Source organism: Nyctereutes procyonoides, unplaced genomic scaffold (assembly GCF_905146905.1).
Source record: "Nyctereutes procyonoides isolate TBG_1078 unplaced genomic scaffold, NYPRO_anot_genome, whole genome shotgun sequence".
Lineage (NCBI taxonomy): Eukaryota > Metazoa > Chordata > Mammalia > Carnivora > Canidae > Nyctereutes > Nyctereutes procyonoides.
In genome coordinates, this window is record NW_026575025.1 from 9,336,856 (window position 1) to 9,357,639 (window position 20,784).

General features: G+C 59.0%; 2 protein-coding genes across 6 annotated transcripts; both read right to left on the reverse strand.

Annotated features, from left to right (window-relative positions):
* Nucleotides 1-57: 57 nt before the first annotated feature.
* On the reverse strand, nt 58-9,210 carry CARNS1 (carnosine synthase 1). Of its 4 annotated transcripts, none has more exons than XM_055315117.1 (10): nt 8,805-8,925; nt 8,402-8,420; nt 6,784-7,057; nt 5,895-5,984; nt 5,158-5,645; nt 4,759-4,933; nt 4,581-4,666; nt 3,592-3,823; nt 3,222-3,496; nt 58-2,200 (listed from the first exon to the last, which is right to left on the reverse strand). In XM_055315117.1, the coding sequence occupies exons 2-10, from the start codon at nt 8,402-8,404 to the stop codon at nt 974-976; spliced, it is 2,850 nt and encodes a 949-aa protein (XP_055171092.1). In that variant the 5' UTR covers nt 8,405-8,420; nt 8,805-8,925; the 3' UTR covers nt 58-973. The 4 variants fall into 4 exon arrangements, with proteins under 4 accessions (XP_055171092.1, XP_055171091.1, XP_055171090.1 ...); XM_055315116.1 differs by having other exon boundaries at nt 6,784-7,081; nt 8,805-8,920; XM_055315115.1 differs by lacking the exon at nt 8,402-8,420 and having other exon boundaries at nt 8,805-9,210.
* A 4,518-nt stretch (nt 9,211-13,728) lies between these two features.
* On the reverse strand, nt 13,729-20,478 carry TBC1D10C (TBC1 domain family member 10C). 2 transcript variants are annotated; one of them, XM_055309150.1, is made up of 10 exons: nt 19,798-19,820; nt 19,357-19,535; nt 18,511-18,610; nt 18,186-18,293; nt 17,991-18,097; nt 17,675-17,789; nt 16,959-17,024; nt 16,650-16,839; nt 14,720-14,874; nt 13,729-14,423 (listed from the first exon to the last, which is right to left on the reverse strand). In XM_055309150.1, the coding sequence occupies exons 2-10, from the start codon at nt 19,506-19,508 to the stop codon at nt 14,076-14,078; spliced, it is 1,341 nt and encodes a 446-aa protein (XP_055165125.1). In that variant the 5' UTR covers nt 19,509-19,535; nt 19,798-19,820; the 3' UTR covers nt 13,729-14,075. The 2 variants fall into 2 exon arrangements, with proteins under 2 accessions (XP_055165125.1, XP_055165118.1); XM_055309143.1 differs by having other exon boundaries at nt 19,357-20,478.
* Between the last annotated feature and the right edge of the window lie 306 nt (nt 20,479-20,784).

Genomic DNA, 20,784 nt, shown 5'->3' on the forward strand with positions numbered 1-20,784 from the left:
TAGCTGAGCCTGAAAGGTGTTGTCTAAGTCACAAGAACCAGATGCTAGACCTTTAATTAGTTCATAAGCCTTTATTTGGAGAGGCATGCTTGTGGAGCTAGCCACAGCTCCTGTGCTGCACAGAGGCAGTTACTGAAGCAGTCTCCCCTGAACTAGGGAGTGTAGACTCTCCTCTGCCAAGGCTAGTTAGTTATGCCAGAGGTCAAAGCACCAAAGCTTGATGGAGAAGGTGTGTGCTTCACTCATCTGAAGGCCACATATGAATGAGGGCAGGGAGGTGAGTGGGGTTTAGAAGGTGAGTGGGCACTTAAGACTTAGTAAAAATGGAAACCTGGACCTTGTGTCTTATCCCTTGACCGTCCAGCTACTGTGGTATGACCCCGAGGCAGGGGTTGTTCCTCTCTGAGCCTGTTTCCTCATCTGCAGACTGGGGTAATAGTGTCTGCCTGGAGAGGAAATGGTTCCTGCTGACCCCAGGTTACCTGCTTCTACTGCTCAGGCCAAGTAAGGCAGGCAGGGCACTGCCAAAAGCTGTCAGCGGGCTTTAGAAATATACCAGAATTTGCTAAAAGAGGGGTGAGGGTAAGAGGACAGGGCGTTTAGTCTCAGGCTTTTGTGGGATTTGGCCAAGGCCAGGGGCCACCCAGCATCTCTCTTCCTGTAGGCTGCAGGAAGAGAGACAAACCTGGAGGGATGACAAAGATGGGCTAAGTTTGGGCAGACTCCCACCAGCCCGGAGGTGTATGCATGTGTGCAGCTGTTGTTGCTTCTCTATGGCTAGCGTCTTGGGGCAGGACTGGGATCTTTGGGCTGGATAGAGATCAAGAGAGGCCAGTGGCCCCCCAGATGCTTTCTTTAGTGGCCCTCAAGCCCAGGAGGCCTTAATGTCAAATGGCCCTGCCACTCTGGAACAGACCTGAGGCCTTGGAGTGAGCCAGGCCAAGGTTGGGGCAGGGCTACAAGAAAAGAGGCACTATTTGAAGTGGGACAGGAAGTAGGCAACAGGGTAGTGGGGCCCATCGATACCCAGACCCTGGCAGAGGCCCAGCAGGCGGAGACGAGCCTCAGCCAGGCTGGACCCAGTGCAGGCCACACTGCAGTAGGGCTCCTCATATTCACCTGGCACCAGGACCTCCTCCAGCAAATTGAAGCGCACTAGGCCCTGGTCATGAAGAGCCTGCAGGCTCTCACGGCTGGCGGTAGAACTCAGCACCTGCAGGTGCTGGGACATTAGGCACATGACACCCACCAGGTGGCCACGGGCACGTGGGTGCATAGGCAAGGCAGGCCGCAGGCCGCAGGCCACCATAGCTGCAGCCAGCAGTAGGTCCACACCATAGAGCTCCAGGATCCAGTCTCTCAGGTAGAAGCCACCCATGCGGGGGTTGATCTCAATGAGTTTCGGCCCCGCCGCAGTCAGCTTGAGCTCCACATTGAAGACCCCATCCAGCAGCCCACAGCCCAGGCAACAGCGGAAGGCTGCCTGCACCAGCTGTGCCTCCTGCTCTGCTGCCAGCCCGGTGGGCATGCAGGCTGCCGTCTCAGTGAAGCCAGGCAGCCTTGTGGGGCCATTGTCGGAGACGAAGGCAGCCAACAGTCGCCCACCAAACAACACCAGGTCCACATCATGCTCGGTGCCCTCAACGAACTCCATCAGCAGCATGGCATTGCCCCAGCCCAGCCCAATGCCAGGGTGGTCAGCTTCACCCTGCAGGTCGCGAGAGATCCGGGAAAAATGTTCGTGGCACTGTGGTGCATCCTCCACCAGCCGCACACCCACTGCACCTGCCCCAAATTCCAGCTTCATGACACCTGGCAGGGGCACCTGATGGACGGCCTTCTCCACATCAGCTTCACTCTCCAGCGGGCAACAGGGCACAGCGTGGAGGGAGGGCGCAGGCCAGGGTGGGCCATGGCAGCGCATCAGGTGCAGCTGGGTGCAACTCTTCTGCTTGGCCAAGCGCATGGCAGCCGGTGGGCTGCAGGGCAGACCCAGCTCCTGGCAGAGCAAGGCCGTGAGCACTAGGCAGTCATCCCAGTAGGAGAAGCAGCCATCTAGCTGCAGGCCACGTGCCTGCACCAGTTCTGCCAGCAACCGTGCATTCTCTTCATCCCTCCGGTGCTCCGTCACATCAAAGTGGATGAAAGTGTGCACCAGCTGGGATGCAAAGTGGTTGGGGTCTGACTCCACCAGGTGCAACTGCAGAGACCACCAGAGGACAACATACCCAGGTCAGCCTGTGCTGGATGCTGGGGAGATTGGATGGGGCCTAGAACATGGTTTTGGCCCTCAGGAGAGACAGATCTACCAGTTCTAGGTATTCAAAACATATTTGTTGATGATTGACTAAATGGAGGGTACAGAGCTGACACACCTAACCCAGCCTGGAGGGAAGGCAGCCTCAAGGGGCAATGCTTAGGCTGGGAGCTGAGTAAGTCTCAGCCAGAGGAAAGACAGCGGCAGAGGGAAAGAGTGTGATCTGGGTTGGAAGGGCTGGTGGGCTCATTCTTACTCTAACCAGAGGTTGTAGGGAAACTACCAGGGATGGGGTTTGGCACAGTTGGTCTGGTGTCTTTGGGCATCATGCTCTTGGTCGTCATACACCTAGGAGTTCTGACCCTGGAGGTGCTCACAGAGCACCTCCTAGTGGGGCTCTGTGCCCCAAATCTCACTGGCCGCTGGGTGAACACTGACACCAAGCAGCTGGTACCCAGGGCTGAGGCTGCTCCTGAAGAGACAGGGGAGGGCAGCAGTCAGCCCTATTACACTTTGGCAGCATGAGGAGTCCCAGTTCCAAGTGGAGAACACAATGTGCAAAACAGAGAGTGAAGAGGCATAGGAATGGCTGGAGGGGAGGATTCCCCAGAGGGGGCTGTACTGTGGAAGAGGGGAGAGGAGGCCATTGTGGTAGATTAGGGCCTTCCCGGTGGGCTTATTTCACCTGGCTGGGATGGAATTCTGGCAGAGAGCAAAAAAAGAGCTTACAGTTCTAACCTGGGCTGGGCGGCGGCCCCACCCCTCCTCCTAGACTCCAGAGCCCTCAGCGGGCACGCCCAGCGCAGGCTCCGCCCCCAGCGGTGCTGGCCCCGCCCCAAGCCCTCGCCCAGGGCGCGGCCTCCAACACTCAGGCGGGGACTTCGGGCTCGGCCCCGCGCCCCGCGCCCCGCGCCCCGCGCCCCGCGCCCCGCGCCCCGCGCCCCGCGCCCCGCGCCCCGCCCACCTTGAGCCCGTAGTCTCGCGCTGCCTCCCACACGAACTTCTTGCTGACACCGCCCGCGCCGATTAGCAGCAGCTGCTTGCCCTCCATGAGGTAGCGCGCCGAGCTCCGCAGCATGGTCTCCACGAGCGGCGCGGCCGCCGCCTCCTCCGCCGCAGCCGGCCGCGCGGCCCACAGCCCCTCGAGCGCGCCGCAGGCCTCCAGACACAGGCAGCCGTTCAGCTCCAGGGCCACGGGGGTCAGCGTGCGGCCTGCCACCGTCAGCGCGAAGTCCACGCCTGGGCCGGCGGGGGGCGCGGGCTCAGCGCGGCTGCCCTCCGGCCTCCCTCCGCCCCCACTGCCCCCCGGCCCGGCCCGGGTCCTCCACGCTCACCGAGGAAGTCGGTGCGGGCCCGGCGCCCGCCGCGCTGCTCAGAGCTCAGGCCGGCCTCCAGGGCCAGCACGGCGGCCAGCGCGGCCTCGGCCGCTGCCTTGACGCGCTGCCGCACGACCGCCACCTGCGCTGTCTCACCCAGGCCGCACCAGGCCAGTGCCACCTCCAGCGTCTGTGGCAAGGAGCTCTGGTGCCGCAGAGGCCGGTCCTCACGGCCCACGCTGCACACCACCTGAGCAGGATCTGGCTGAGGGTGTTGGCCCAGGAGGAGCCTTCCCCGGACTAACACCCCCCCCCCAACACCACCACCCCCGCCCCTGCACACCTACCCTTGTGCCGAGATCCAGGTCGGACCTCTCGTGGGACATTCAAGCAGCTCAGTCCTCCACTGTGACTTACACTGCACAAACCACTTCCCCTGCCACTGCCCACCCTGGTCCTTTAGACCCTGAGGGGATTCTATGCAGGCTTCCAGGCCCAGCTGGGGTCTCTGCTCTCTGAAGGCTCCAAGCATGCTTGCTTCTAGCTCCTGCGGTGGGGGGGGGGGGTCTGCCACCCTGGTGTGGCCCACCCTAGACCTCCATGAGGGCAGGATTGAGAGACTCTCCCTCAGGTTGGCTCAGAGCTGTGTTCCCAGGAGGGTCCTCAAGCTGCCTTGGATTCCCCAGCTTGGAGGCCCCTCCTAAAGGACTCCAGACACTGGAAGTTCAGGGACCCTGGGTCAGCCTCTTCTGTGGGCAAGAGCTCCCTGGAAAGAGGATTCAGCCCTGGGCCCTGGTACCCAGTGTGGAGTACCAGGCAGAGCTCCTGAGGCAGGAAGGGTGCAGGAAGGGTGGAGAGGGAGGGAAACCAAGCGTCAGACCCAGGAGTCCTCGTAGGGGACCAAGATTTTCCCCAAATATTATGTCTTCTGTCTGCCCTGAGACCCTCAGCAGCTCAGGGCTGGGGTATGGCAGCAGGGTGAGGAGCTGAACCCAAGCCACGCTCACCTTGCTCAACAGGGGCTTGTCACCCTGTGTGCGACATACCACAGCACAGATCCGCACAGCCAGCCCGGGGCCAGGTGGGGGACTGCCTGGGGAAGAACAGTGAGGCCTGAGCCCAGCAGAGGGCAGTCAGGAGGCTGAGCCAAGCTCCTCGCTCCTGGCTGGCCCTGGTGGCTCTCACCTGGGAAGGGCAGCCGGGCAGGTGGGCACACAGCCTCCACCAGGACACTCTCTTCCTCTTCCAGTTTCTCTAGCAGCGCCAGCACGGTGTCGACCACTGTCCCCAGCTCTACTCGTGGGTACAGATGCAGTGCCTGCTGCCCCCGCCAGCGCCAGCCACTGAGCTTCACAGCCACCTGCAATGGAGAGGGGGAGGGAGCCTCCTTACCACCCCATGTACCCATTGGGTACCATAAGATCCAATGTGTAAACTGAGGTAAGAAGGGAGGGGATTGCCACGGAGAGATACTCCAGCAGTAGGGCCCAAAGTTGGGGACAACTTCCCAGCAGGACTAGGTAACCATCCATGGGACCCATCCTGCTTGCATCCGCACAGACCTCGCAGGCAGGAGCCTGTTACCTGCAGGGAATCCCCCAGGGCCTCAGAGTGCAGAAAGGCCCCAACTTCCTCCTTCACCAGCATCTCCTGGCCCTCTTTGCCGCTCAGCTCCACCAGCCGTAGTCCTGGGCTGGCATCCCCTCCCCGCAGCAGTGCTGGTGGCTTATAGGTGAAAGCCAGGGTAGCTGGCACAGCCACACTACCCTGCTGAGCCAGCAGTCGCCTTGTCAGCAGCCTGTCCTCCAAGAGCCTCGCCAGCTCAGCCGAGGCTCCTGTGGGGCAGGTCAGGTCACGGGCAAGTTCAGCTGCCTCTCGACCCCTGCCGGGTCCCGGCCCCAGGCCCGCCAGGAAGTAGGTGGCTCGGCGTGGGGGGACAAAGTCATCCAAGAATGTCAGGCCCCCTGGATGGAAGCTCACAGCCTTAGAGACCAGCAGGATCGCCTCACCCGGCTGTCCAGGTGCTGGCACCTTCGTCAGCCAAGCAGGGGACAGGCAAAGGAGCATGTTTCCTGTGGGCAGAGGGAGGAGGGTTGCTGGCCAGGGAAGGCTTAACGCCCCCATGTCCTCCACCTTCAGACCACGCCCCTGGGTAGTAGGGGGCAGTTGCTCCCAGAACCCACCCCCACTCAGAGCATGGCAGCTGGCCCAGTGGAATGCAGGCAGTTGCCAGGGTCAGTGGGTATTTTGGGATGTGGCCGGGCCAGGGCAGGGCTGCCCTTTCTGTAGGAGCGGGTGGGGGAACCTGGGCACATACTCACCCGGGCTCTGGACCCCACCCTCCAGCAGCACAGACAGAAAGGTACTGGGGGAGCCCAGAATGCATAAGGTCACCTCCGCACCAGGGCAGCCTGCAGTGGGGTGGGGAGAACATTGCCAAGCTCAACAGGGGCTCCCCCTGCTATCTTTCTACCTCCCCTTCTCTGCCACATAGCCCCTCCCTCTGGGGCTCCCAGGTCCTTCCCAATGTGGGATGACAAGGGTAGAGAGGACAGAGAAGACGCTGGAAAGGGAAAGGAAAGCTGCTTGCCCATCCCACCTCGTGAGGCTGGTTCCCTCCTCTCTGCAGCTAGCCTGGAACATACCAGAGCCTGGCTGACTGGAGATCTGGGTTCTAGCCTGGGCTCTGACACTGAACTTTCTCTGTGACCTGTGGCCCCCGTGCAGTGCAGGAGTGGGGGGGGGGAGTCCCTGTGCCTCATTTTCCCAGTCTGTGATGTTCATATATTCTAGCTGTGAACCCTCTGTCTACACAAAACCTTTGTAGCCACCTAATATATAAAACAGATATAAAAATAAATAAATAGAATAAAACAGATAAAGCAGGGGAGGAGTTCTGGGTCCCAACTGTTAGCTGCTTCCACAGCAGCCCCCAAGACAGTTCTATAGAAGCTAAGGCTTACAAATCCCATGGCTGGGTCTCCTGGGGACAGGAGGGAAGCCTTGATCTCTGACTACTGGTGCCAGGTGCCCTTTGAAACAATGCTTGCCTGCCCGAGGTTGACTGGCCTTGCCTCCCTGGCTTCAGATCCAGCCAGAGCCTGGGGGAAGGGGCTGACCTTGACAGGGATGGGAGGCGGGATGGGCAGAGGGCGCCTCCCTCCCTCCCCCTAAAGAGAGCCCCACCTCCTCCACGGAGCCCTTGGGCACCTGTACGGGGCACATGGCTGCGGTCCTGGGTCTCCGGAAGGCCAGCTTGCTGCAGACAGCTCTGCAGGAGGCTGTAGTAGTAGACGGTCCAGGCCCGGGCCTCCGCCCCCTCAAGGGAGCCTTTGCAGTCCAGGCCTACATCGTGGCGCCAGGTGCCAGGGAAGCAACCTGGGGGTGGCAGGCCAGAGCCTCCTCCCCATGGGCCCTCCTCTTCCTCCAGGTCCTTGGACCCCAGGGGGCAGTCCCACTCGGGACCCAGTGCATCCAGGGATAGCTGAGATGGGCAGAAGCGGTAGGTCTTGGGCAGAGTGGGCAAAGGGCACATTAAATCACCCAAGGGTATAAGCCCCTCTACATCCCTAACCTTGGGTTATGTTCAGGGAAGACGCTATCCTAGGAGCCAGGAGAGGATGGAGTTGGATTAGGGGATAAAGGCCAGTCACCAAGAACATGTAGGTAGGGGTTGCTTTGTAAACCATAGGTGCCATGCTCCAGGGGATGGGGGTAGAAAGTGACATGCTGTTGGCTGGACCACTCTCCCCCATCCCCTGCCAAGGCCTGCCCTAGCTTGGTTTCCGGGATCAGAGGTTTTGGGTTTTGGTCTGTTTTGTTCATGGAAGCAACCCTGGCACCTAAAACAGTGTCTGGCATGTCATAGCTGCTCAATAAATGTTGATTGAGAACAGATGAATGAATGAACCAAGCAATCACTCTTGAGCTGCTCATTTCTCTGGCCTTGGTAACCTATCTACCACCATCATGGAGCTCTGCTGAGACCTAAATGTGTAGATGAATCTGTTCTGCTGCCAGCCAAGTAGGCCTTGAGGACCTACTATGTGCTTGGCCCGGTGCTGGGTATTGGTAGGGAAAGAGCCAGTGCCCTTTTTTCAGATGTTCTGAGTCATGGAAATGCTTTCTTTGGATGAAATTTTACACCCCTGCCCCTCTCTGAGGCTGGCTGATGTCCACATGAGGCTGGCTGCTCAGAGACTCAGTATGAACACAGGTGGGGCAGAGGTGAGCCTGTCCTCCAGGGGACAGGCTAGGCTACCTTGGGTAAGTTAGGAGGTTTCTTTGGGCCTTGTGGGGGCCTGGCACCACCCCAAGAGGCTGGTGAGGCTTAGGCTTCATTCCTGGGGAGACAGTGTGCTGTGGCGAGGAGGGCAGGTCTGTGCCTGAGACCTGGACTCGAATCCAGACTAAGCAGTTCCAAATTCGGAGCCTTGTGCCTTCTCTTAGAAGGTATTCCAAAAAAAAGAAGTTATGTTTCCCAAGAGCCCAGACTGCACATTCACTGCTATGTCCCCAAACCTAGAATGGTGTCAGATGCATAGTAGGAGCTCAATAAATGTTGCAGAATGAATGAATGCCAAATGCAACCAACAGTGCTGTTCTCCAGGGCCGATGGACAGATGAAGAGTCTGGCACACAGTAGCTAGCTGTCCCATGGTACAGTGAGTGGGGAGCCAACCGAGTGCGTGTAGCTGATCACAGGTCTGAGCTGTCTGCACAGGGGAGCCCCCAGGGTGGGGTTTTGGGGGGCCAAACACTGCCCTCTGGGCTCTCCCTCTGGCCAGGGGCTTGGGCTTTTTGGGGGGAAGGAGCAGAAAAGACTCACCATCTTACAGGTGGAGTGGCTGAGAGATTGATGGCAGAGATGGAGAGAGACAAAGGAGGAAGTCAGGGCAGCTGGGCCTGTACCCCACCTCTCCACCCCAGCCCCTAAGACTCTGGGGTGGAGAGGTGGCCCCCAGGGCGCCGGTGTCCTGTCCCTGACAGATGTCCAAGACTGCCCCACCCCCACTCCAAGGAGGCAGTGGGATTTCTGCCGGGACCCTAGGGGTCCTGACCCCGCGCACCCCGCTGCCCAGACCTCAGGCATCACGGCTTGCGCCAGGCAGCGCTGGACCGGTCCCAGCACCCCGCCCTTCCAGCGGGGGGCGCGCTGGATTCCTGCGGCCCCCACTCCCGCAGCCCCCCTGCCTGGCTCTCCCCCGGGGCGCGGGCAGGAGCCCGGGTACCTGGAGGGCGGCAGCGGCTCGGCGGGTCAGGCGGGCAGGCGTGGAGCAGAGCGACGGCGGCTCGGTGGCAGCGGTGGCAGCGGTGGCGGCGGCACAGCGGGGCGCGGGTGGCGCCGCTTTATATAGAAGCGACCGGGGCATGCCCAGTGCGGGGCGGGGGCGGCGCGGGGCCCCAGCCAGCAACCCCCCTCCGGCTGCCGGGTCGCTCCCGTCCAGTCGCCCGCCGCCCAGTCCGCCTCCGGGGCTCCAGGATGGGTCCAGGGACGGAGGGCAGGAAGACTCCGGGGAGCAGAGGGTCACGACGCTGGGCTGTGGTGAGGAAAAGACAGAGCCCAGACGGGGAAAGAGAAACACGGAGAGACACAGAGAAGAGGAGGAAGAGAGACAGAGAGGCAGAGACGGAGTAAGAGCAAGTCCAGAATGGAAGAGGGATGGAGGGGAGAGAGGGGAGGGGAGCGGGGCAGGGCTGTCGAGGGCAGAGACCGTGGCAGGGCTGTCCTTGACCTTTGGGGGTGGGGTGGCCAGGAGAGCAGTGGAGGTACACAGTCTGGAGTCCTGCGTTTGGATGGAGTCCTGAGCTCCCTAGCATACCCAACCTGCGGGAGTCAGTCTCAGCCATGAGCAAGCACTCTGCCCTATGGCAGACTCTCCCAGAAAGGCCAGGTTGGGCAGGGGTCCCTGGACACCCATGGGGTTCCTGCCTCACCACTCCTGGGCCCCCACCACCACCAGAGTGGGAACCAATTGGTAAGAAGACCCCATAAGGGCAATCCCAGTTTCCTGGGATACCCTCTGCCTTGCAAGGGGCCAAGAAGGAAGAGGGTGCCCAAGCTGTGGAGTTCTGGTCGATCTGAGCCCAGGAAAGGGAGTATGTATGGGATCTCCCTTGCCCATCAACACTGAGTCTGCTGGATACCAGTAGTTACACCCAGTCTCCCCAAGACACACAACCTTACACTCAGGTGCGCTCACTCCAGCACCCACAGAAAAACACCGCAAGAGACCTGGCTCTCAGCCACAAATTCAGAGACTCACACCCTTTCCTCGAGTGTCACAGTAGGTGGGTGTCGGTCTTACCTCCAGCCATAGGACGTGGGCACCTTCCCTTTCTGATCTGAATCTCACTTTCCTCCTGCCTAAAATAAGGCTAGTTTCCATCTCACAGGGCTGTGGGGAGGATAAGCACAGGGTCCTGCATGCACCTACCACACGTAGGCTGTTGTTACAATTCCACCACCTTACAGCCTCAAACCCACACTTTCTCCCTGCCTGTCTCAGAGCCAGAGACTCCCTGGGTGTCCTTGAGAGCCTCCTGGGCTGGGGGAGAGAACTGAGGGGCCCATGGCACTTGCGGGAGCAGCTTTGGGTATACAGAGGACCCACTTCTGTTTACCACTGAAGGCACTCAGAGGGGAGTAATGATTCATCCAGAGTCTGCCCAGCTCAGCCCACATTCCCCGCACAGCTTCCCAGGGCTGGCTGCTCTGTGCCCTCTCTGGAATTAGGTGTGGCCACTTGAGAAGTCCGTTCTCCTGCTGTATGGGTAGACTGAGCTCTGCTGCGATCCCACTGGTGGGAGCAGGGATGAGGCACGGATGTTATCAAGAAACAAGAGCTTTGGCACCTAACAAGAGTTAAAAGCTGAAATGCAACTGAGTAAATTTTAAATATTTTATTGGCTTTAGTCAACGATTCATATATTGGACAGCATCCTATCTAGCAAATAAAAAAGGAGCTGCGAGGAGCTGTGCAGAATGAGACTTCTAAGCAGAAGGGAGGAAGGACAAGGAGGTTGTACTGGGCAAAAAGTGAGTTGGATTTTGCAAGGTTGCTTTCCTTTAGGGGATGCCAGAGATCTATCAGACAACCTAACTAGTGCTGATAGGTGATTCCTTATCCTAGTTTAAGATTGCATTTCTGGGGGCGCCTGGGTGGCTCAGTCCAACTCTGTTCTGTTTTTTAGGTTTTTTTTAAGATTTTATTTATTTGAGAGAGAGCTTGCACGCATGTGTGTACAAGCATGGCGGCAGAGGGGGCGGGTGGTGATCTCTAGGGGACTGTGCTGAGTGGGAGCCGGATGCGGGGCTTGATCCCATGACCCTGAGATCAGGACCTGAGCTGATTATCAAGAGTCAGGCATTCAACCGACTGAGCCACCTAGGCACCCCAAACGTCTGGCTCTTAATCTCAGGTTGGGTTTCAATCTCAGGGTCATGGGATCGAGCCCTGTATTGGGTTCCTCACTGGGCATGGAGCCTACTTTAAAAAAAGAAAAAAAAGTTCTAGTTCTCTGAGAACGGAGTCTCGGTTTGGCAATGTGGGGTTTAACATAACCAATTCCATCTTAAACCTCTTGTTTTTTTTTTTTTCTTAAGATCATCTTAAACCTCTTGTTTTTTTTTTTTTCTTAAGATTTATTTATCTATTTATTCATGAGAGACCCAGAGAGAGAGGCAGAGACACAAGCCATGCCACCACTGCAGACTCAGCTCTTTCAGCCTCAAACGGGGATTATGATGCAAATTTCAGCCCAGGTGTGGCAAGGCAGGGGGCCTCTGGAGAAGATAAGTGCTCCCCTGCTGTGTGTCAGCGTTTCCTGGCTCTGTCCCAGGGGCTGTGCGGGAGGGCTTTATCTGCTGTCTTTCTCTTCACCCTGGGAGGTAGCAGTTATGATTCTCTCTGCCTTTTACAAATGAGCAAAGTGAGCCTCGGAGAAGAGATGTGACTCACCCAAGGTCACACTGCTGGTGAGAGGTGGAGCTGGGGGTCTTCCATCTGCCAGAGTTTATACACACATGCACAGAGGGCAGTGTGGTCCTGTGCCCACTTCCGGAGGGTCCTGGCCGGGCACCAGCTCTCATGGCGTTTGCCTTGTGGTTGCAGGAAGGAATGGCAGGGTCTGGGGCTTGGGGCAAGCAGTCTGGCAGAGCACTTCTGCTCTATCTCTAGCCAGCTAGTGGTGGGGTGAGGAGGGACCATGTGCCGGCTGTAGCCCAGAGCAAGTGAACAATCATCCTCATAATAATGTGACTGATAAAACGATATTGGGGCTGCGCATGGCGGGGGGTGGGTGGGGGGAGCTCTTATCTCATTATCCGTAGGAGAAAAATCAATCACAGAGAGCGAGAGGACATTTCCTATGCAGGGACTTCACAGGGAGTCGGAGTCTGGCTTCTGGACGGTGTGGGGATGAGGAAGCTCTGGAGTGAGTGGCAGTGCAAGATGGAGACCATGGGCCCCACAACCGAGGTGGGATCCATCTGCCTTTCCACTTTTAAAATTTTTTTAAATTTATTTTTAAGTAATCTGTTTACCAAACATGGGACAACCCCAAGATCAGGAGTCCCATGTTCTTCCAATTAAGCCAGCCAGGGGCCCCTGTCCTTCCACTTCTTTGCTTGGCCCCCACTGCTGTCCCCTGGGCTGACCCAGACCAATGGACATCTCTGGGTGCCATCCCAGCTTCAGTCCCTGCAGGCTGAGTGCTGTCAGATACATGGCTTGGCTTTCCGGAGCAGGTTTGCCTTCTAAGCAGGTTTGTCAGGAGCTGGGGCTGCCAGGTTTACTGAGGATGGTTGTGCAGGTTGCTCACTTCACAAAGGCACTCAGGTGAGTGGTCACTTCCCCTCTGCCACATAGGGCTGCATGTGCCTGGAGGAGAGGTGTCTTTTCCCAACTAGCACACAAGTGCTGTAGGGGCTAGCATAATCTTGTGAGGACAGTGTGTGCAGAAAAGTGTTTACGTGAGGGGAGCTAACTCTCTCCTGGTCTGACACCCCCACATCCTACCCTGCTCAGGCTCCCCACATAGATGTTTGATAATGGCACCAGCCCAGAAAATGCTTCCCTGAGCAGAAAAGGCATTGATTCCTCCCTAGCTGGAGAAGTCCTGCTGGAGACCATTTTCCCCTAGGGTCTATAACCAGGGGGACCCACTGTCACCATGGCCCACCTCCCAGCCTCATGACAGGGGCTGCTGCTTTCCTGCTTCCCCACCCTCCGAACAGAAGAGCTGAGCCCTTGGAGGGCAGGGAGTTTATGAGCAGACTCCAGGGGTAGGTCCCCCCATCCTACCTTCCTGAGACAGCATTTGATGCCCAAGGCTAAGGGGTTGTGTACTTGTTACAGAGCCCTGCACCCTAGTGGCTCTGCCCCTTACAGGGCTCTTGGGCTGAGCACTCCCTTCCCCCTTTCCCTAGTGAGGCTGTGGGTATACTCCACCACCTAGGTGGGAGTCCAGATGCCTTCTCCCAGGACTCCAGGGTCCTGCCATGCCTGGTCATCCCCCACCCTGCAGGGGAGGGCCCCCAGGGAGGCAAGGTACCCATTCCAGGCTGCATGGGAGCCAGCCCTGTTGTCCTAGTGATGGCTCACGTCTCAGGCACCCCGGGCACCCACGGGGGCAATTATCAAGTGTGGGAGTTTCCACAGTGGGAATCCCCAGGAGTGTACTGAGGCTCTGGGAGTGGGTAAGGGGTAAGGGCCTGTGGGGGCTTTCTGCTTTGTCCTGGCACAAGAGGCTTTTCCCGCTTGGCTGACTCTAGAGGAACAGCCCAAGAACATGGGTGGGGAGCAGACTTGGGTTAGAGTCCCCCCTACCCTTGTGGGTCCTGAACCAATCCAGGAGGAAGGGAAGAATAGGAGATAGAGTCCCACCCCTGGGCCCAGTATCCAGCTGGGGAACCTTCCTCCCACCAACGCCAGAGCCTTACCTGGACCCAAGAGGCTGGGCGAGGTGGCTTACCATTGGCTTCTGTTGCTGGTAAACAGCTTTCAGCAGCCAATGGGCAGCCTCGGTGTATCCTGTGGGAATTTGGGCTGGACCAGGAGAGGCAAGGTGAGGGGGTGAGGGAGCAGGGGAAGGGGCAGCTGGTCTAGAGTTGGGGGTGGAGAGCAGTCAATCCAACTCCATCTAGGGTTTTTTTCAGACTTTATTCTAGGCCTCCCCAGGAGCCCTTTGGGGTCCCCTAGCCCTGCCAGGTGCCCCTAGCTCTGCCAGGTGCCCCTAGCCCCACACTCCTTCCATGCCAGCTCCCATGCTTGCAAGGGCCCGGGTACCAGGGCAGCTCCGCAGGAGAAGGGCAGGCCTGGGGCCCTGAAACCACACTCTGTGACCTTCCTTCATCCTTGTGTCTGACAGTCCGTGGGAAGGGAGCCGAGTCGCCAAGTCCCAGCGGTAAAGTGCAGTGCCATCTTTGAGGCTGGCATCAGCCAATCAGGCAACTGGGGTTAGCGGATACCGAGTCCACAATATCCTCAGAAGTGGAACCTTCAGAATCGGGTATCCAGGAAGGATGTGGAGCCTCGATGAGACCTGGGGGGGCCCTCAATAGGAGGACCCCTGGACCGAGTCAGGAGTCCGTGGAAAGTCTTGCCTCGGGTCTGGGGCTTGCGCCGTGGTGGCCTGGGCTCCTCTGGGGGCTGCACCACTATCCGAGGCACCTCGGGCTTAGCACCCCCCTGTGCCCCTGCCAGCTGCTGGGCCTCAAAGATGGCTTGGGCCCCAGGCAGGCGGGCCTGAGGCCTGGGGGGTGGCCCGGACGTCGACTCAGGCAGCCGGGCCAGCTGGACCCTGATCTCCCGCTGCAGGTCCTGCTCAGACAGGGCCATGCTGTGCACCTGTGGGGAGTGGTTGGTACTGAGTGTGCCCAGACTGGGGGAAGGGCAGGAAACCATGAGGTCCCCACAGGGCGGGCAGGACGCAGCCTCAGGAAGTGGCTGAGGGCTGAGGGGCTGACAGCCAGACTCACTACGCCATAGAAAGCTACTTGAAGCCTGGGGTTTTCACATTCACTGCTGCTCAGAGGACAGGAACTGAGCCCCGGTTCTCATTCTGACTTCTGCAGGGAGACTCCATTTCCCCACTTGAGCAGCAGGGGCTGGGCCATTGTGGAAGGCAGGCAGGGGGCACCCACCTGGGACATGAAGACCTCCTCCTGCAGCTGGGTTGGGGGGATGGCTCGTAGCGCACCGAGGGTCTCCAGGAGCCCTGGGCAGGCCAGGCGTTGTTCTGTGGTGCCCAGCGCCAGGCGCACCAGCGTCAGCCCCACGCGGAACAGGACCTTCACACCTGCAGGCCGTGGGGCTCACTCAATGCTCTGTACCTAAACCTAACCTCAGCCAGACGCCTTCCACCCTCCTGCAGCTCTGCAGCCGCTACTCAGACCAGGAGCAGTGCTGGACGGCGGGGTTGCAATGTGGGGGCACTGACGAGTGTCTGCAGCCGCAGACGCTTCCGGGCAGAGAAGCCTGCCAAGAACCCTGGGCTAGCCACTCCTTACACCTGCTCTCTGAGCTTCAGCAACCTGTCCTTACGAGCTTTCCAGCTCAGATTGGAGACCTCATTCTGGAGAGATTCTCACTAGAGCTCTTCACCCCTAAGCCAACAGCATGGTGCACATGTGCACACACACAGGCACACATGCTCACAGCCATGCGTGGGTGTGACCTTAGGCTGTTCCCAGAGCCTCAGAATCCTTTCCGGGCAGTCTCAAGTCTGGGGACCAGTGAGGCCTAGTGACAACTGTGGCTTGTAAAGAGATGATAACAGCCATTCACGTCATCATCATGACAAATGGGAGCCTGTGACATTGCCTGTCCTGTCCTTGGCAGAGAGGGCAAAGGGGGCTCAGCTTGCCCTGCCTGGCCTTTGAGATCTGAGGTTAGAGGGGTGATGACACATACCTAGCAGCCTGGACACCTGTGGCCAGAGCCCTAATAGGGCCTGGAGCCAACTGGGCACAAAGCAGGAGCTCAATAGACGTACTGATTGATTTCTACCATTTTTTAGTTGTTACTGCGAGACAACCCAGATAGAGCAGAAGGCAGGTGGGTTACTGACGGGGGTACCAAGGCAGAGCCCCAAAGTCCCAAAAAGTCCAGCTCAGCTCTGCCCTGAATGCTCCCACTCTTGGCCTGACCTCTCTGGCTTCATCTCTCTCCATGCCCACACCCCCAAGGAGTCTATAGCCTGAACCCTATGGACAGCATCTCTCTGGTTCTCCCACCTCCACCTGGGCCCTGCAAGTTTGTCTCCTCCATGGAGAGGCCAAAAGCTTCTTGAAAACAGCACTCTCCTCCCACTGCTCCCCTAATATGGTCTCATCGCTTGTTTTATTTTCTTCGTGGCACTTAGGACAATCTATAAATATCCCTTTTTTTTCCTATTTTATTTTATTTTATTTTATTTTATTTTATTTTATTTTTTTGGCTGTCCTTTTTTATTTTAAAGCTTTATGCCCAAGGTGGGGCTTGAACTCACCACCCAGAGATCGAATCACATGCTCCACCACTGAGCCAGCCAGGCACCCTATAAATATCTTGTTAATTTGGTTCCTGTTGTCTCCCATCCCCACCCCCACCAGACCACAGTGGTGTTGACTCAGGTGATCCCAGCGTCTATACCGGTGCCTGGCACCCTGAGGGCTCACCTAGTGCCTGTGGGCTCCAGTGACCAGCACTCTTCCACTCCCACCAGCCCCGTCCCTACCACTGGCCATGCTTACTGAGCCCAGACCCTGAACAGCTCCACTGCTTGGCCCCCTCAGCTCGGCCCCCCGACCTGGGGGGAGGGGCCTCCTCGGCTCCCCAGCCTGCCACTGGGCAGAGTCTGCCTTCCCTCGGGTAATCTCATCATGAGGGCAGGAGCTACCAGTCAGTACCCTGGTGATGTGCAGGCAGGGGCTGGGCCGTTCCCCCCAGAGTCCGGCTGACACCATCACCCTCGGCACCCTCTGGCGCCCACACCCCAGCCGGGATTGGCAGGGGCAGGTGGGGCCCTGGTCCCTGCCCGTGCACCCCCAGGCTCCCCGCGCTGGCCACACCTCCCCTCCAGCTGCCACTCACCCTCACTGAGGAAGGCGTCCCAGACGCGCAGCACGATGGGGAAAGGCAGGGAGCGGGCGAAGAGGCACAGGAACCATTCGGGCAGGTAGAGCAGAGGCCCAACGCCCACCTGCTGCAGATGCTTGTGCACGCGAGGGAGCAGCCGCCGAAGCAGGGCCATGAACACCTCAGCATCCAGCTGCACGGCCTCCTGCAGCCATGTCTGTCAGCGCCTCTACTCCCCAATCCCAGGCTCTGCCCCTTTCCATTCCCAGGGCCCCTGCCTGCCCACCCAGTGCATCCCCGGGCCCTCGGGCCCCCTCCTCTCACCATGTGGGGCCCGTAGTAGCCGGGGAGGTAGACCTCGCAGATCTGTACCAGGCACCAGAAGGCCTCCTGGGTGGGGGCACAGGCCATGAGTGCCCACACCCAGGGGATCACAGAAGGAACCATAGGATAGGGGAACAGAGTGCGGGAGTGGGCATAGGTACCCTCTGAGGTCACTCTGGAGCCTAAACTCAGGCTCTTACCAAAAGTCTCTCTGCCTACCAATTGGTTTAGGAGTTTGGAAGTCATTGGGTTCATGGTGTTGAATTTCAGGGTCACAGAGTTGGGGCTCACTGGTCAAGGGTTGGGAGGGTCTTCAAGTCCTGAGCTCTCAGAGTCATTGAGATCATGGTCACAGGGCTCAGAATCAGGAGTCCTGAGGTCGAGGTGATGACATCCAGATTCTTAGGTCACTGGGGCAGGGAGCAGGGGCCAAAGGGACCTTGACCTAGAGTCAAGGTCGTTGGGCTTGAAAGTCACTGAGGTTGATGGTCATGAGGCCCTAGGTGACTAGGACAGGATCTGGGAGTCAAGGATCCCAGATCCCTGAGTCCCGAGTTCCTGGGGATAGGAGTCATGGGTCCAGAGCACAGGATTACTAGGTCTGTAGGTCACTAGGATGTGGGTCAAGGACCTCAAGTACCTAAGGTCAGGATCATGGATCACTGGGTTTAGGTGCCAGGGTCTCAAGTCCCTGGGTTAGGGTCTAGGGCACTCACCTCTGGGGGCAGATGCATGAGTAGCACAGCAGCCACGGGACCCTGGGCCTGACAGTAGCCCTGTTCCGGCCGATGCAGCGTATAGGCCTTCAAGACCTGCAGGAGCCCCTGCTGCCTGTGCCAGAAGACCCCATTAGGGGCTGGTTCAGATACCCCTTCCCTGCCCAAAGATGGCCTCTTCCCAGGTCACAGCCCCCCTGGGCCTCGCTGGGTCCCCTGAGATGTAAGGATATAAGCTGAGGCTGAGGTAGGAGTCTGGGCTGAAGGCCCTGGAGGTTGTGGGGCTGGAGGTCCCTGGGTGTCACTGGCCACCTACCCGTGACCCTGAGGTGACACAAACATTTCGTGTAGGGGGAACTGGCGGTGCAGGTCCCTGCTGATGGTCTCCATCCACTGTGGGTCTCCAGGGGCCTCGGCCAGTTCCTGTGCGTGGACAGGAAGCTCTCTGTGAGGGCTAAGAGCTGCCAGAGGCTCTAGAAAGGGGAAGCAGAACCCCTGTCAACTGCATTACCTGATAGGTGCCAGGGCTGTTCTTCTGACATACATGGGCTCCACACAACAGGGGCCAGCAGCGGGCCCGGAGAGCTGAGGGGATGCCTTTCCGGCACTGCATCTTGACCTGCGGGGAGGCCCACCCCAGGGCCCCATTAGATCAGGCAGACCAGCTGCCCTGCTCCTGTTGGAGGATCCCAAGCTCCAATGTGTCATGGGACAAGGGTCACTTGGGGTGGTAGGAGAAAAAGGCAGGAGGTGCTGGGACACAGGATGGGTAAATTTTGCCAGGGCATAGGCAGAGGCAAAGGGGGATGACTGAAGGAGCCCCATTGTCCCCTCACCTTCTTGTACCGCCGAGACATGGTTTTCTCCCAGTGTGAGGTCATCTCCACCCACTTCATCTCCCGCTGGCGGATAAGGTCTGCAGGAGGGTGACCTGGCCTGTGGGCACAAGGCACAGGCATCAAGGCGTTGGCTGGCTCTCACCCAGAGCCCACCTCTGCCACCTTCCATGCTACCCAGGTAAACTCAGCTCCTGGTCGTGGGGATCTCTAGGGACCCCGGGGGGGGTAACCTATCACCCAGGAGTTGCCAGTGGTTGTCATAGGGACAGGAGAAGATGTGGCTCTGATGTGGGCAGAAGCAGGAGAGGCTGAAGGGGGTGTGTAGGTGTGTGTTGGGGGAGGGCAGGGGCCAGGTGGCTGTCCTCCAGGACACGAACACAGACAACTCATAAGAGAGGCAGGTGGCCAGAGCCAAGGGGCTAGAAGCTAGGAGTCCTGAGTTTGAACCTGATTCTATCTGATCTGCCGTGTGACCTTGGGCAAGCTCCTATCTGGAATTGTTTTCCTGTCTGTATATTGGGAAAGGAAGATGGTAGGGATAGAGGTGTGGGTTCTTTGGTTTGGTTCTGGGATTATCAGGGCAGGGATTAAAAGCAGAAGGATATCTGGCCCCAAGGATAGGTGCAAAGGCTGGGAGATTGGGGGTCAAAGAGACACATGAGGGACACTCTTGCTGCAGCCCTACCAGCTTTAGGATTCCTCCTGGAATGTGATGAGTAGGGACACTGGCTGAGTCCCCAGACCCTCTAGGACCCTAGGAGTTGAGCCTGTCTCTAGAATTCAGCCCTCAACCCCCATCCTCACTCCCAGCACCCCACTGCCCCTCATCCCTTCCCCACTTACCCTGGCTCTGCTGAGCTGCCCCCAATGAAGCCATAGCGATCAGCCTGGCGATATGGGCCAGGCCCACTCAGCTCTGAGTCGGACCCCAAAGAGCTTGAGTCATCCTGCAGCTCGAAAGGTTGTACCAGGTCCTCCCCCAGGGCCTGGGCCATGGTGCCCCAGACCCAAGCTACCACAGGCTGCAAGATGTGGGGAGAGCCAGTGTGAGAGGCAGCTTCTGACCAGCCTGGGGCCTGAGCTCCCATCCAGCTGGTCCCCAGCCCGGGGACCTGGCTGCAGGGTTCAGAGGGGACAGACTTCAGGGCATCTCACCAAGCCCCCTCTGTCCCCTCTTTTATGGAGGTGGGAGGGTGAGGGTGAGCCTTGAAATGGCAGAAAATCCAGGCCTCTGTATAGAGGCTGGTCCCCAGGCCCAGCCCCTGCCCCCCCAGGCCAGCTTACCTCCCTGCTGCACCTCACCTCCTCCTCTCACTTCCTCCTTCTCAGCAGCTTCAGCAACCGGCTGGGGGGCCCCTCCCACACTCCCCTCCCAAGTGTGTGTGGGGGGGTCACCTCTTCCTCTCTGAGGCTCTTCCGGCCTGCCCCAGTGCCCCCAGGACCGTGGGCTCCTCCCACCCTCCCCATGGGCTGGGTGGCTGCAGACTTGGGCAGGGTGTGACCAGTCCAGAACCCACCCGAGTTACAGAGGCCAGGCCCCTCCAGTTTTGAGGTTACTGGCATGTTAAAACAATTCAAGATTCCAGTGAGAATTCTCGTTTATTTAATATTTGCTCTTTACAAGTAATGCTTTGAATATATACCTAATGCAGCATTATTATGCACTCAGCAGGCAATAATGGAACTCACAAAAATTAGTTCAGCGTGCAGCACAGCGTGGACCAAGATGGGTTCAGAGCGCCGCGGCAGGTGCCTGGGTCTGGCCAGCTGCCTTGAGGGCCACCGAGACTCAGGAGGTGGAGGCCCCGCATGAATGTGAGGCCAGGGTTTTGGACCAACCCACCGCCCTGCTATCTCTTGAGTCTCTGCACCTCGAGGACTTAATCCGCAGTGTTTGGAGAATCGGTTATGAATGTGCTCATACCACGCTCCCGCCCAGGGTGGCTGGGTTAGCGTCTGACAGAGACAAACAACTCCCACAGTACTTCCGGCCCCATATTCTCGGAACTGGACTCGGGTAACTCCTCGGGGGCGGGACCAGACTCGACCCCGCCCCTCCGAGCTCCGCCCACCGGCCGGGCTCCGTCCCAGACGACCGAGCTCAGCCCGAACCCCGCCCCGTCCCCTATGCCCCGCCCCCCGGGCCGCCGCGGCCGCTGCGCGCGGTGTCCAGCGGGAGCGCTAGAGCGCGGGGGCAGCGCGCAGGGCGGGGCGGCGGGCCGGGGAGGCGGGGCGGCAGGCCGGGGCGGGCCGGGGCGGGCGGAAGGAGCG

Bases quoted from the DNA above. Each gene is read 5' to 3' on its own strand.
- CARNS1 (XM_055315115.1), bottom strand. From the start codon at position 8,945: ATGCCCCGGTCGCTTCTATATAAAGCGGCGCCACCCGCGCCCCGCTGT. The intron at 4,667-4,758 runs GTGAGAGCCACC...GTTCTTCCCCAG, and splicing joins TGCCCGGCTGCCCTTCCCAG to GCAGTCCCCCACCTGGCCCC. The intron at 3,824-4,580 runs GTGAGCGTGGCT...GATCCTGCTCAG, and splicing joins ACAAGCCCCTGTTGAGCAAG to GTGGTGTGCAGCGTGGGCCG.
- TBC1D10C (XM_055309143.1), bottom strand. From the start codon at position 19,601: ATGGGAGCTCAGGCCCCAGGCTGGTCAGAAGCTGCCTCTCACACTGGC. The intron at 16,840-16,958 runs GTGAGAGGAGGG...ACATGGCTGCAG, and splicing joins GCTACTACGGGCCCCACATG to GAGGCCGTGCAGCTGGATGC. The intron at 14,875-16,649 runs GTGAGTGGCAGC...CACGGCCTGCAG, and splicing joins GGACGCCTTCCTCAGTGAGG to GTGTGAAGGTCCTGTTCCGC.